This window comes from Camponotus vicinus, unplaced genomic scaffold, assembly GCF_025532165.1.
Source record: "Camponotus vicinus isolate PSW18456_S1 unplaced genomic scaffold, iyCamVici1.0 SCAF_4, whole genome shotgun sequence".
Classification (NCBI taxonomy): domain Eukaryota; kingdom Metazoa; phylum Arthropoda; class Insecta; order Hymenoptera; family Formicidae; genus Camponotus; species Camponotus vicinus.
Genome location: NW_028141976.1, coordinates 20636847 through 20652366, shown reverse-complemented (window position 1 = coordinate 20652366; position 15520 = coordinate 20636847). Strand labels below are relative to the sequence as shown.

The window sequence follows — 15520 nt, the reverse complement described above, 5'->3', positions numbered from 1 at the left end:
TAAGTTGTATAATATATATTTGAGGTTTACATACATCATATATATGTTATTACGATATTGCTATTATTTGCAGCATTTTTCGGAAATCATAGAGGACCAATTCGACTTTCATACATATTGTATGCGGAAGATGACGTTACGATCTTATGTGGGTCTACTGAGGCTAGAGGATGTTCTTCGAGCTCATCCCTTTTACTTTAAAGCAGCGAAATGTGCAATGGAAGTTTATCTACGACTGCATGATTACCCTTTGCCAGATCCAGCACAGACACAAGAAATCGACACTGGTGAGTTTTATTATTTATTAATATTAAGTATCTTTTTTTATTTTAAGCATTATATAATTTTGCTTCTTTGCTTATCATTAATAAATTAAATTTATAAATTAAATATCGGAGAGAGATATATCTTTTAATTATAATATTAACATTAGAAGAGTTGAAATTATATTTATATCGCTATGTCACTTCTTGAGTAGTCGAAATATTTTATATAAACATTTAATCAAAATTATAAGAATTAATATTTGTGCTATATAAGAGCACTCAATACTATATAAGAGCACGCATTAATTTTATAGAAAGTACAAAAGTATATTGCTGACACATTTGCGGCTTTTAATATTTATAATAATAGAAATCGTATACATGTAGTTTTTTTAATATTGCAATTGAATGTTGTAATTGAATATTGTGATTTTTATTGGCATATTGGTACAATAATTTTCAAAAATATCTTAAATGATATTTAAAGTTTCAAATAATATTAATATGATATAATTTACAGAACATATTAATATATTTTTTCGGGATTATATATATTAATCCATAAAAAATTCTTTAAGATTCTCAATTTTTTTTGCATCGAATAGAGAGAAATTTGCGTCAATATTTATTATTTTATATATCTATTTTATTTATTTTTATTCTATTTTATTTATTTTTATTTGACATTATTTGAGAACAATTCGAAAAAAAAATTCGCAAAATAGCGCTATTATCTGTAATATATATAATAGCGCCATTATTATAAAGTGCATGCATTAGACGATTGACTAATGTTGTAATATAGATATATGTACATGTAATATTTCACCTCTATTTCATCATTAATCACAGACAATGTGCAAATACGCGAAGATGCGCATAACACAATTAGCATACGCAAATGCGATCGCATACCTATATTGTTCTAGGGCGGGAGAATCGGGTTACAATAATAAATTAAGCATTTTTCGTAAAACAGCGTAACTATAATTATCTAACTTAGTCACAATTCGTATTTACAGATATAATAAATATGTTAATACACGTGCGATGATAACATCGCATTGGACATCCGCGAGATTATGGCATCAATGCGATTGCCGTTGAAAATGCACGAAGAGATGCGCACTCAGACGTTAGCTTGGCGCCGTCTTCGTTTCAATAATCTCCGTCCTCTTGGCTTCGGATATACATATCCACTGTTTTGATCTTGCCGTTGCGTGATCGCCCGCGGTGTCAGGAAGTAAAAGTGACCGACGTCGCCGGGTAATCGGTACGCGAAGTACGTCTTCGGATCGTCCGAACGACTGTCCTGCAGCGAAACGGGATCGATGAATTCAGCATCGGGATTTATAGGCGGGCGTGGATTCCGATAGTTGACCTCTATGTCGTCCAGCAGCGACACGGGCTCCTGAATGTCTTCTAGCTCCTCTCGGGACTCGGAGAGAGGCACGAAATTGTTGGTATTTCCATTGGTCGGTTGTATTGTATTTTGCACTCTGTAACGAGAGGTCGGTCCGTGCTGTTGCACTCCTTGATTTTGCAATCGATAGTTATCCGTTTGCAACTCGTAGTTTGCTAACGGCGACGACTGTTTCGGTTGATGTTTAGGCTCGATTATCTCAATGAACTCACTGTCCGGATTTATCGGCGGCAAGGGCCTTCGATAATTCACGAGGGTATCGTCTTTGAGAGAGTAAGGTCGCTGCGACTGATCTCCATAGTGAACTTTGACATTGGGCGTTTTATAAGTCACTGGTCGATCAATCTTATAAACGTTTGACACATAAGCGTTGTGGCCTGGTTTCTCCGTGATACTCGACTTTCCATAGATCGGAGTTGTATTCGGTATTTCGGCCGATAATTTCTTGCCAAAGATCGTAAAATATTCTTTCGTAACATCATCCAACAATTTCTCGTCCTGCGATGTAAAATACGCGTGTTGCGGATTGGACGTCGTGTCTACGATCGGATAAGCGGTACTCGTAGAATAGACTGGATGTTGTATTTTATATGGTATGCGTTTCTGCTGTGGTCGTGATGGCAAATCAATATTTTCGTAATCATACTCTTGATTCGACTTGATGTTCTGATACTTGTTGTATGCGTCCTGTTCTTCTCTACTATGGTACGGTGATCTCTGATTGCCGCCGCGTTTCGAATAATCCGCCACTTGGAAACTATATTGATAGATGGGCTTAGACTTCATGCTTTGACGATAATACGTTTGAGGCTTCGGAGTCGTATAGTACGTTTGCAGCGGACGTGCAGGTACGGGTTGATAATATACAGGCGCTTCGTCGGCTAGCATATGTTGGCTCTGATCCCGCGGCGAGTTGGCATCGAATTTCGAAGACGTGACTTCTGAACTATCAGTATATTGGAACGTGTGCGAATTCTTCACGATGTTACCGATGAGTTTCGTTTTGTAATCTTTCGGGGTCTCGTCCGCCGTGATCGCCTCAACGGTGTAATAATGCTTCTTTTGCTCAGTCTGTCGAGGTCGTGACGTCTCCGTGTCATAGTATGGCGATTTTATAGTAGTAGTCTCGTAATAAATAGGCGATGATCTTGCAGAATTTTCGTCAGACTCCTCATAGAAGTAATAGGACGCATGATTACGAGATCGACCGGGTTGACTAGTAGTGATAATGCTCTTTATAGAAGCCGGAGTCACTTCCACTGATCGATCCAATTTTAGCGACGACTGCGTAGTCGAAGGATAATACGCGAGAACCGGCACTGTCTTGCTGGTTACTAAAGTGGACCAGTCTTTCTGCTGGGTCGTCGCTTCAGATACTTGATTTCCGTTTACAGAATTGATGGTGTATATCTCGGTGTTTTCGAGAGTGTGCGGCTTCCTAGCTCCTGTTGTAACTTTTGTATTAGATATGGTTTTTTGTTTAGGTGTAAAAGTGTCCGACACATTCCTATTCTTTGCACGACCGAAAGACACCTTTGTGGTTATCGATGAAGAAGAAGTTGTCTTGGTTATTGAGGTTGGTAGTATGGACGAAGCTTTATATTGTTTAGTTGTGAACTTTCTCGGTGGCAAATAGGTTGGTCTCGGCGAAGTTGTGGTCGTCGGCCGCTTCGTGTACTTCTTCGTGGTCGTCTTCTTGTCCTCTAGAGCGGAAAAGAAGTCAGGTGGTGGCGGCAATATAATGCCGGGTACTAGCGGTCCTGGCGGTACAGCTGTCGTATTATCTTGTGGATAATAGAAGCTATATGGTGGCGGATAATAAATGGACTGATCTTCCTCGTCGTAATCCGACTGATTACCTGGTGGTGCCACAAAGACCGCTCCAGGAGGTAGAGTGTGATAGAACGGCGGTTCAGGTTGCTCGGATTTTATTCCCTGACCATTTTTACCTCTAATCGATTTCTCCTCAATGGAGAAGTTTTGCGGGGGACCGAAATCCGGGGTGAATATTGTTCCATTCGCAGTGATAGCAAAGAACGGGCCTTCTCCCGGTAATAATCCTTTCGTGTAGAGAGGATCCGTGCTGTAATCGAGGGTGCCGTTGCTAATCTCCTCCGCGGTGCCGTTCGGCCCGATGATCTGTACTGGTTCTCCATCCGCGAGTTGTACCGGAAAGGGCGGCGGTACCTTGGGCCGCGTTGGTATTTTGACCTGCCGTTTGGGCGCCTTGTAATCATCGATAGGCGGCCATTTCGGCTGCGTGCTATCACTGTTCTGTTGACCGTCTTGTTCATGTTCAGGAAATTTCCCGCCTCTCAACACTAGCACGTGATTCTCAGCCAGCCAGATCTCCTCTTCGTCGAGACCACCTAGGTTGTCGATCGTATCTTTCGGCACCTCAGGATTGCCGAGATAGCTAATGATGCCGGGCCGTTTCGGCCGATTGCTGTAAATCTCGTTCTGTATGAGGCCGTACTTGCCCTCCTTGACCTGTTGGGAGAGCGTTTTTTTCTCGTCCTCGTCATCGCCGCTGTTGCCGCGAGTGCTTTTCCCCTCCTTGCCGTTGCCGGCCGCCGACATGAGAATTCCATCGTCCCATAGTGACTCGCCGCCGTCACGGTGTTTCGTATCGGCTCTTAGATGACCCCCAATCAGACGGTGAGACACTTTCCTTCCGGGTTCCGCGGTAATCTCGTTCGTCGTGCTGCTCGATAATCTCGTACTCCGATCGCTTGATGCGTATTCTTTGACCGATCCATGACTAGATTCTTCGATACCAACATGTCTCCTCTCCCTACTTGTCGACGATTCCGTTATCGCCGCGCATGCCGCTATCAGTATTAGAGCTAGTGGCAGCCTCCGTGGAAATAATATCAGACGCGTCATCTGAAAATAAAACGCACTCGTATTATTTATCTCGCTTTTTTTACATATGTGTATTTATTTTTGGAACACGATCAGAAAATAATATTTTTATCCCTCGCGATTAGAGAATAGTTATTTCTATTCCGCGCGCGGAAGAATATAATGGGAAAGTACGCAATCTCGTGTACACCTTGAAATGCATTTTATTATTCAGACTTGATGCGCTAATTAAATAATGCGCTTTATTCTTCATGCTGCGTGAAATGACTTTGCGTTTAATAGGTCAGTAAAAAGACTCGCACACACGATACAAACAGTTCGTTATTCACAATGACCGGAATTGCATATAGACGTAGATATAACGCGCGCTTTCCAACGTATGTCAAGGATCTAATTGCGTAACAATGCCAATTAAGTCATGAACAAAGTATATATTTATTCGCGTTCTAGCCAGATTACTACTGTCCTGCAATTTAATTTCATGGGAACACAGGAATATGATTCTCTATTATTATTTGAAATTGTGTCGCCAGAAATTTTTAAAATATTTCAACGTCTTGTGGATAGAGAATATTAAGATATATTTTAATAAATTAAACAAAATTATTAAAATATTGAATGATTCAAAATTTATTAGATGAATATAAAATGTTAGCGATACTGTCGCGAGATGAATTTCTTGCAAGTCGCACGAGACTTTTTAGTCTTCCGAGACTTTGTTCGTGCATTCGGAGAATTCGTTAATTCCGCCGATTGCAGTGATATGAGAATGCGATATTGTGGAGGGAGGAGGGAGGGTGCCACGCCTTTCCCTGGCGAATAGATCGGTGAACGGTCGACAAACATTCACGGGTCACCGGAGTAGATCAGCCAACTCTCGTAATGACTTGCGACTGAGTAACGAACCGGAGCATGAGCAACGTAGGTTTCAACGTAGGTATATACGTTGTATGTTCGGTTAGCCAGATGCATTAGTGGCATATACGAGCGCATTGCCGCAACATTGCAACGTGGTCGTGCAAATTTGCGGAAGTAACGCCAGCGTGAGCAACACGATAATGCGCTTCCGACAGTTTCGCGGACGTCGCACTTTGCCTATCTCGATACTTTTCTGAAAATTTCTAGTTTCCTCCGACGACTCGTTTATCCAAGGATGCGTCCTACGCTATTTTGATACACATCCAATCAATTATACTGTAGAATTGTTATAAATAGAAAGTCATTATATAAACAATGTTATGTATACAATTAAAATATAAACTCGTAATAGTAGTATAAAGTATTGCACATTAATCTTGAATTTAAATATTAATCAATAATTGATGTAATCTTTAATTTTCATAATTGCTATAACTTTTCAAATTTATATCTACGATTTTGATTTTCTTATAAATTCTAAATCATATTTATTTAATAAACGCGAAAATCAAATTGTACCTTTCTCCCCGCATCCGGAATGACAAACATTTACCAGGATTTCTGGTATGCCGTTGAATTGCTGTAATTGAACTGTCACATGCAATAATACGCTTCTTCCGAGAACTCGCAAGGTGGCTAGTCCAACGATAGAGACATAAAACACCTTACGTGAGTTCACTACTCGATTTCTCCCCGCAAATAACTACTTAATCTACGCGAACTATGTGACGGAACATCGGCGTTTATCCATGCAAGAAGAATGAGTAAAACACAAAATATTCGATCACTGATGTACGTGATCAAAGTCGTCAGCATATCCTTAACATTTATGAAAAGAATTTATCACGTGATTTATCATGAACATTATAACATAAATAGTATAAAACATTAGATATATAATATTTATCGACGATTTTCCACCAATATAATTTTATAATCACACTTTGTTAGAATATCAGTCTTAATTTTCAATGAATGTTCTAATCATTCTCGGATTAGTTAAAATCTCAGAAGGTAGGCGATTTTAAAGTTGTATAAATATCAAAACTCTCTCTAGGGTGAATTTTCATTAGTCATTTTTATTTGTTTTGCATCACACTTTGATTAATTCTGTGATTTAATATATTCACTTTCTGGTATTTAATCGACACTATCCACATTACGAACGAATAATTAATGTTTTATATATTTTATCAAAAATCGCGTCATGATACATTTCACGGATTTTCGATTGTTCTTAATCAGCTCGCGACACGCAATTTCGACATGTATCGTGCAGATAAGTCACGTAAAGTGATTTTCCCACGTTTGAATAAGTCTTCCAATTAATGTCCTTCAATATAAATGCGCGCATTGATCGTCGATTCTACACACTGATAGGCGGCCACGTGTGTTTTTGATATTTCGATCGGTGTGCGATTCGACTGGAAAAACGTGTCGGACTTTGACGGAATTGCGGTATAACCGTTCGTACCGGCATGGTACACGTGACTGACGGATTTTCATCACCCTTTCTCGGTGTACTGGACCCCCCCCAAGGACGTTCGTCGGGGAAGGTGGCATTTCCAAGCGGTAGCGATACGTGTACGCGGCTCGTGTACAATGGAAAGGAGGAAGCCGTGGTCGATTCGTACGATTAACGATCATAATTAGATCGTTGCTTAGTATCTATCTAGCATTATTTCAGCGTCGCTGGTTACACTGTCTTTGCGCGGGGGAGGGCCACGTAACTTCGAAAAGTACAATAAACGCGTAATATCGCGGGATCCTTTCACTTTTGTCGGGAATCCAACTTATTCGACTTGCTTACTTTTTAGAGCGATACTCACGTGACAGACGGCGAAAGAATTGCGTGCATTTGCTCGGATTATCCGCGCGATTGCCTAACCATCCGGTAACAAAAACTTTTTGTACCGGTAATAAGTGCGCTTTGCTCATAAATCACACCCACAATGTATATTCCGTTTCACTGTCCAGTTTTGCTGTCGGCGCAACACGCGATTCTCCTTTATAAAAGTTCGTATGAATAGGCAATTTTTGGTTCATTCACCGAAATTGCGATCTTGAATCAGTTCGCCGACTTCAACGCCCAGATCTGATATTAACATAGAGTTTTGTTGGCATGTTCGAATTGTGTCAGAGAACTTTGAATAATCTTTTTGTCGCTCTGCCTCGTGTATTTCACATAGCATTTCTGACAAAGCGTGTAATGGCTTTGTAAATGAGATTTATTGCAAATGAATAGAGATCATACACGTCGTCAAAATAAAGGCGACCTGGTTTCACGAGATGAAAGTTGAATGATTTTCGAGACATGATGCAAGCCTGCTGCGATCTCTGCTGGCAGGTGCCATTATATATATTATCTTTACGAGACCTGCTTTAGTAAGCGTTTGGAATCAGATTATTATAGTCGCCGTGGCGACTAGTAGAGAGAGTAGATCGTTTCGGAAAAAGTCGAAAACTAGTTTCGAGTAGACGTAATAATTACGTTATAATTATCTTGTCACGCGACAGCTTTAAAATTCGAAAAAAGAAGAATATATATGTTTCTCGATTAGAAATTATTTCTTTATTATAAAATTTATTGTAACTTTATACATATAATAACTAATATATTTATTATGTTATTGTTTCATTTGTTTCTACGAAATATTAAACGTTTTAGCTGAAAAATTCATATTTTATTAATTCATTGACGTATGCAAATCAAATTGTTCGAACATGGAATTTCCCCTGGCATAAATTAAAATCCCAGGATATAACGGAAGTCGGCCTTGGACGCGGACCATCGAAGCTGAGTATTCCATGATAAAACGACATTGAGCCATCGCACTAGTTCCGCGAGAGTGAAAGGTCGGGATGGCGGAACAAGATCTCTTTGCGAAAGAACTTCAAGTTGATTCATCAGATAGTTATCATTGGTTTTGTTAGGCCAATCGTACCGATTGTAACATGATTCACAACTACAATGTTATTTTAGCATCAAGTACTGGAAACATTTCTAGTTGTGTTACTATTAAAAGCACGATTATTTATCTTCGTATATTTTATAATATCTGGAAAATATTGATTTTTTATTAGTCGTACAACTAACATTAATCGACGAGTATCTTGTAACATGAACTTATACACGGACATCATGTAAGAGCCGCGGATCTATCCGTTATTTAATCGAATTTACGCTTTCAGTTACTTTCCTTTTTGTTTCGCGTTGTGCTCGCTGAGCAGGATTAATTTCTCGACGCAACGTCGAGTGATTTTCGGCACGTCGTTCGCTCGCTCGCACAATGATTTTACAACCACGCATAGAAACTTTTGGGGTACACGAAATCGGTCAGGCACACCTTTTTGCTCACAGGAAATCGATAATTGACTTTAACATCCTGTGCGACACGCCCCTTTGGGATACTTCTTTATTTAACAATCTTCTATCAGCAATTTATAATTACTTTATTCATATCTCGAATACTTTATTCATCGCTCGATAAATTACACGATAGATTATTGATAGCTATATAATTTATGTTATTTCTTCTAAACTCCCGCGCATTAAAGCGATAAAATCGGAGAAAGCTAAAACGAATGCGTAAAGTGCTTTGATATAAAGAAAATTATACCCATCACTGTTAGAGAGGCAAGGATAAGTCTGATTATCCGTGTTACCTAGACACTCAAATGGATACGCTGCACTTGATGCCATATATTAATGTGTCGCTTCAAGCTATGAGTACTCGTGAATTAAATTAGCATGTTGTGGATACGTCATTACTCCACTTTCTTCTCTGTATATATGTATAAATTATATTCTTAGATTATTTTCTTATATCTCTAAACCGATACAAAATATATAAATTTAACATCTTATTTGTTGTTCGCGTTGCATGAATTATTTTTAACGTATCAATGATGTGATGTCAATGTTGTATCAATTATATCAGTTTTATAAAAATTAAGTTTTGCTTCTAATGAAAAAATATTAAGTTCATTTATGTATTATCCTAATAATATTCCATTACTTAGCAAATATAATTGTGTGATTGTTCGCACGGAGATTAACACATCGCGCGGTAAAATATTCAATCTATAAATACGCTGTGTCACGTAGCATTCGTGTAGCATCGTATTTAATGATGATTATCGGCGCGTATCGTTCGTTGGAGGTGAATCCCCCGGCTCCATAGCACAGAAGAAATCAGCGCCGTAGAAACGACAGGGAAGAAGTAACACCCGGAGTGGAATACCTTGGCATTGACCGGCTTGCTTCGCCGAGGCAGACCGCGCGCGCTTGCATAATCTGCTCGTCTCGTCTCGCTCATCCCGGAGCACCTCTCACAACGGATTACGGCATCGACCGCATCTCGCAGTAGGCGGCGAGCATCTCGCTCTTGAGATGGCTCTTACCGGTAATTGTTCGCGCAGCGGGATAATCCTAACAGCGTGTATAAATACCCGAATGCAAAACGCGCACGAACGGTATTCCTTCGGGTCGACGACTGGAATTGCGTTGCAAATGAATTCCTCTTCCGTTTATCGGCGGAAAATCTAAAGACGGAACGACGGACGCGATGTCTTTCTTCGTTATTACAAGTTTCGAGGACTCAAAGAAGCATTATATAAGTTAATTGTAACTCTTTCTCTGCAAAGCAATTTCATTTCTTTATTTTGGTCTTATTTATTTGGATGTGATTGTATGATCTATCCTTCAGTATGGAATTATAGTCAAGGCGGGCCGGAAGTTTCCTTAAAGAAAACACTCTGAGATAAATTATTCTTTATTGCTCGTTAAAATAATTATTTATATAGTAATCTTGTGTATATAGATAAAATATTGTAGTGGGATGACATTTGGAGCAGATATATGATGTTGCGAATCGTAGAAAGTAGTAAAATAATATTATATTTTGCCATTTTGGCAGATTATTTGCATTTTTTTAATGGCATTTGATCACTGCTTGTATTTCGCACGTTACCGAGAAGTTATAATTTTCATTTTATGTTCGTCATGAAATTTGCTTGACATCGATAGTCCTTCGATATAATCTTATACGCATATAAATTTTTATAATATATTGTGCAAGAGTGGCAGAATATATAGAGTGCAATATACAGTTGATGGTGAATATGGATAATACCGGTTTATGTTCGTACCTGTCGTTCGATAAGGTTAACGGTCCAATTTCGAGCCACGAAACGATTTCCAACGATTCTTGCCTTGATACTTTCCGATAAACGTAATATTGAAAACTTTGGAATGGAAACTTTAATCGCATATCAAACGATCTTGATAGGTTGTATTTAAAAATCTAGTATAGTATGTATCGACACATACAAATCTCATAAATATTATTACTGATAAAATCTCATCTTTTACCACAAGAAATTACGCGAAATAATTACAAATCGATAGATTCCTGCAAAAAATTTAATTTTCCAGCTTTCACTTTTTAAGAAAAAAATAGGTAGATCATCAATATTCTTAAGTCTATAAAAATCTGCCAAAAATATTCTCAATTTTTAACAACAATGTCCTCTTCGAAGAATTTTTTCGTGCAATCATGACGACCTTCATGCCTTGAGGCAACAGATGACCAAACTTGATTGGAGAAAAACTCAAAGAAACAGGTCAAACCGCAAGTCCTCGAGCGCTAAAGCTCAGAGAATAGCCGCAAACCTTCGTGGCGTAATAATTCGTATAATAAATACGTCTGTGCTAATCTCATCAGTTAGTTAGCCCCGTGTGTTTTCAATTCGCCATTGGTCCGATCGTTCACCTTCAGGATATATAAGAACTGTAAATCTTGCAACACTCTCGAATGTACTTTGCGATGCAAAATTATTATTTGCGTTCCTTTGAGAATAAAAAATTGAGCATGTGAAAAATCATTTTACATCTCTCCATTTTTTAAATAAAAATGACGATCCCGAATTTATAATTGAACATTGAAAATGAAATAAAAAAGGTCTCTAATTTTGAAAAAAATGTTTTGGTCTCTGGAATTTTCATATCTGATTCCACTCTGGAAGAATATAATTAGAAGATTATAATTAGATATATTTCTCCAGTGATAGGTTCACTTTTCGATCGATCGCTTTAACATTGTTTAATTAGCACGTGCGTGTCGCGATTTTATCGTGTTTGCAAAACAGTCGGGCGATGAAACATGATCGTCGGAATTCGCATCGTCGTCATTCGGGATTCCTGTCGATTGTTCTCACGTGTTAATCGGCTCGTTTCTGACGCTAATCGCACGCCGGATTTCAATTCGAACAGGTTTATCCCACGTGGTGAATCACAGTTCGAGCATCCAGACGAATATGATCGCGTGTTGTATATCGTCTATTGCGACTCTTTTATCCGCATTCTTCTACTCGCGTTTCGCACTCGCCTTCATTTCCCACGCTTGCGTCAATCTTTTTCATTCGCTACAAGTTAGACGTTACCTACAATTAAGAACGAAAGGGGAAGCTGACCTGTGCAAGGTCGCGTCCAAGGTTCCGTTTGACGATCCTGTTCGTTATTTATTTGCTCTTCTTGTCGAAGGTCCATGATTAAAATGCACTCGTGAAAAAGACACTGTGCAAGATATTTTATATTTGGGCATGTGTCTTTTAAATCTTTGTTGTCTCTGTGAAAGTAGCGCGAGGTTTGTGCGCGAGACTTTAATTTATAATAATGATTATATTATTTCTCTCTCGATTGTGAGATATTTATAGCGTTTTATAAAAGAAGCATTCAATGCGAATATGATCATTTGCTTTCTCCGATTGCGCTTTACAATCGATAGCTTTCATGTTATTCCGTATGAAATACTCGATTATTTGCCGCATAATACGAATAATACGTTATATTTACGTCAATTTTTGCTCACACCGTACTTATACTTTGATACTTTGTATTCTCAGCGAGGAGTCGAAAAGTTACCATTAGTGATCTCGTTAAATATGCGACTTTCTCTGTATGGTTACTGTTTTTTTCGTTCGATAATTTCACGATTTATACACGAATTGCATAATTTGATAAGCAGCTACAACGCTAGAAATATTGTGCAATCAATACGATGCATTCGACCTCTAATATCTGCGATTCTCGACCTAAAGAAAAATATATTTTTTGCAGAAAAAGATTTAAATGTTCATTTTGTATCACGATTATTTTTGTTTTTGCTTCGCCGTTATTTACGCATTCGCGAAGTTATATAACATTCTCGTAAATGCAAGATAATGCTCTGACCGATCTTAATAATAAATTGTAAATCATTATGTGCGAAGATTATAAACATTATTTCTACCGGTTATATTCTTTTCTTTTGTCGAAAAAAGACGTGCATTAAATGTATAATTAAATAATATCGACACATCTTGAGCAAATTAATATCGATCTTTAAATTTCCTAAGAACATATCATTGCGATCGAAAGAAATGATTCGTTGATCCGTCTTGGATTGTATTTAACTTCCGAATATTTTTTTTGGGCAGACTTATGTCAAAGTGAAAGCGATCAGCTATTGACAGTACGTTATAATTATGAACCGAGATGAAAGCAATTAAACGCATTATGTTATTGCCGCGGTAAAGTCACCGGAAGTTCTAACTTTCGCAAGAGCGTGCTTGACCGGATATTCTGAAAGCCTGGAGCGAAATACGCGAGTACCGCGGGAACCATCAACGGCACCTTCTATTTCGTGGCACGATATAAGCTCGATTAATGTAATTCCGCATATACAAGTACAGAAGACGGTAGAAAGTCGTTTTTAGAAAAAAATAAAATTTTCGAGAATATTTTTTTCATAATTGTGGACATCTTTTGTACATAAAGTACATATACACGACTGTTTTATATTGAAATAAAAATTATAGATACACACACACAATATTTAAGAGTTATGCTTTTCATACACGGACATTAGAGAACCGTCCTCTCTATGGGTGACGATGGATATGCAATAATGACCGACATCCTGGCGCGCATGATGACCGTGCACGTTATAATTAATATTTCTCGGAAGACCTAAACCTTCGTATCGTTTAGATAAATGGCACAGTTACGCATATTAAGTATAAATGTGGATACATTGAGTCAATTATGCATTATCGAGAATATTGCGTAGTTGGAGAACAGATCAATAATTTTGAAAATTTTCATCTATGATATATACGTAAATATTGTTCTGCAATAACTACTTTTTCAATCCTAATTCTTACAAATGAATATATTTCTAGACATCTTCCTTAATATTTTAAAAGGCAAATTTAATTTTGTTCTAAAAGAAAAATAATATCTTATTATTTTTAAAAATAATCAAATTAAAAAGAAATACATATTCTCCAATCTATTGCTTCGCTTGAAAAATAAACACGATTTTATTGTTTATTTAGAATTTTACCTCACACGTGATTAAGTAAGTTACATAAGACTAAATAATTATCATAATGATTCCTAACACTGAGTCTTTCAAGTCAAATATTTTCTTATTGTATGTCAGGAAAATTTTTTTCTCGCGACAACTGCATGAATATGCACTCACGATCGTCTACAATGCCGTATATCGGCGTCCTCGGCTGGAATCTCCCTCGATGCGCTCCGAAACGATAACTGGCTGGTTTAAGCACATGTATCGACGAGTGTACGCGCAGAAGAGATCTCAACGATGACGAAGACTCGCTTCGGCATATATCCCTTCTCCCATAACACACTCTGCTGCTGCGAGTTGTACGTGTCGCGAGATGCATCCACTACACTTGGACGACGATGCACGATAGCTTCCTGCGCCGCGTGACCAGTGATCTTTATATCAGTGGATCCTACTGGCCCTGCGCCAGAGTGTCGTCCCACTCTCTGTGGTCCCGCGATGCGACGCAACCGACGCGATGCGACGCGACGTTTGCGACTCGACAGCCGACACCGGTGCACACCTATGCACCTCACTACTATGTTACCACCACGGTCTGTTGTGTGCCTCGCCGAAGGAAGGGAACGTGCCGCGTGTGCAATGTCGCCGGTCGTGCTTATGACTGCCGGCCAAGCCATCGTCCTGTTCCGTTCGCAGACCTCGCCCTTCCTTTTTCATGTCGGATTCGCGGTCCTCCTCGCGTCTCTTGCTCAGTTTCACCTGCCCGAATCAGCAGGCGCGATTGCGGGAGAGATCCCTTTCGTTACCCACTCTCAGATCCGATAGTTCTCTAGATCACGCTCGCGATGAGCCTGATTGGAGCCGATCAATTTCGCGATGCGTCGCATTCCGATGATCCGAGATCATAGATTAATGGATAGCGTATATCATTGACCTCTACTCTCCAATAAAACGCCATCGTGTTGAATTACTCGCCAATTTTATTTCGTTCTCTATTTGTGTTTCCTTTTCGAAACATCCGATCATATAGCGTTCGCACAGAAAAATAAAATTAAATATAATAAACGTGTATATATTAGGCGTCATCAGAAAAAGATATTCCTGAGATGTATGTAGATATTTATTGCCAAATGATCGTTTAAGCTATAAATATGCATAGATAATTTATTGCTTACACATATTATGCTTGTAAAAATCAAGGTCTCAAGGTTTTTGAACAGTTGTAGACGCTTTATATTATTTTGATGATCATTCGGACAGATGCGTGGTAATTTTTACTCTTCTACGCGAGCGATACGATCGGTCTGCTCGAGACGGAAATGGAAACGGGAAAACCTACTTCTTACCGGATGACGCCGTCTGCGCAAAAAACTGCGTTACGAGCTTAGCTAAAGGAATTTGCTAGGAATTTCATCTCGCTCTCTTTTTTGAATTTTTATCTCCAATTAATTTTTTATTATTAATTCTCAGTAAACGAGATTTTTTTATAGAATAATAAAAATATTTCTTTAGAATGTATAAGTAAGAAATATCACTTGTATTATGTCATAATTTGTTCATTTAATGTATTTATTTAATGTATATATATGTTATAACTTTTAATATCTGTTATATATTACATAATGATTATCTGATATAAATCGTTTGATAAGATGTACATTTAAATAAAAACTTTCTCAGCTTTCACTAAGAAG

At 38.3% G+C, this 15520-nt stretch overlaps 2 protein-coding genes across 2 annotated transcripts in view; one reads left to right on the top strand and one right to left on the bottom strand.

Moving 5' to 3' along the window:
• Positions 1-14433, bottom strand: LOC145971306 (uncharacterized). Its single transcript, XM_083098847.1, has 2 exons — positions 14001-14433; positions 1-4575 (listed from the first exon to the last, which is right to left on the bottom strand). Exon 2 carries the CDS (start codon positions 4573-4575, stop codon positions 1396-1398), a length of 3180 nt encoding a protein of 1059 aa, XP_082954973.1. The 5' UTR covers positions 14001-14433; the 3' UTR covers positions 1-1395.
• Positions 1-15520, top strand: part of Naa15-16 (N-alpha-acetyltransferase 15/16) — a 36419-nt gene that overhangs the window by 2384 nt on the left and 18515 nt on the right. The window contains exon 8 of the mRNA XM_083098849.1: positions 74-287. Within this exon, the coding sequence (XP_082954975.1) occupies positions 74-287 (214 nt within the window). The remainder of the gene's footprint in view (positions 1-73; positions 288-15520) is intronic.

Coding starts and splice junctions, on each gene's coding strand:
- LOC145971306 (XM_083098847.1), bottom strand. CDS start 4,575: ATGACGCGTCTGATATTATTTCCACGGAGGCTGCCACTAGCTCTAATA.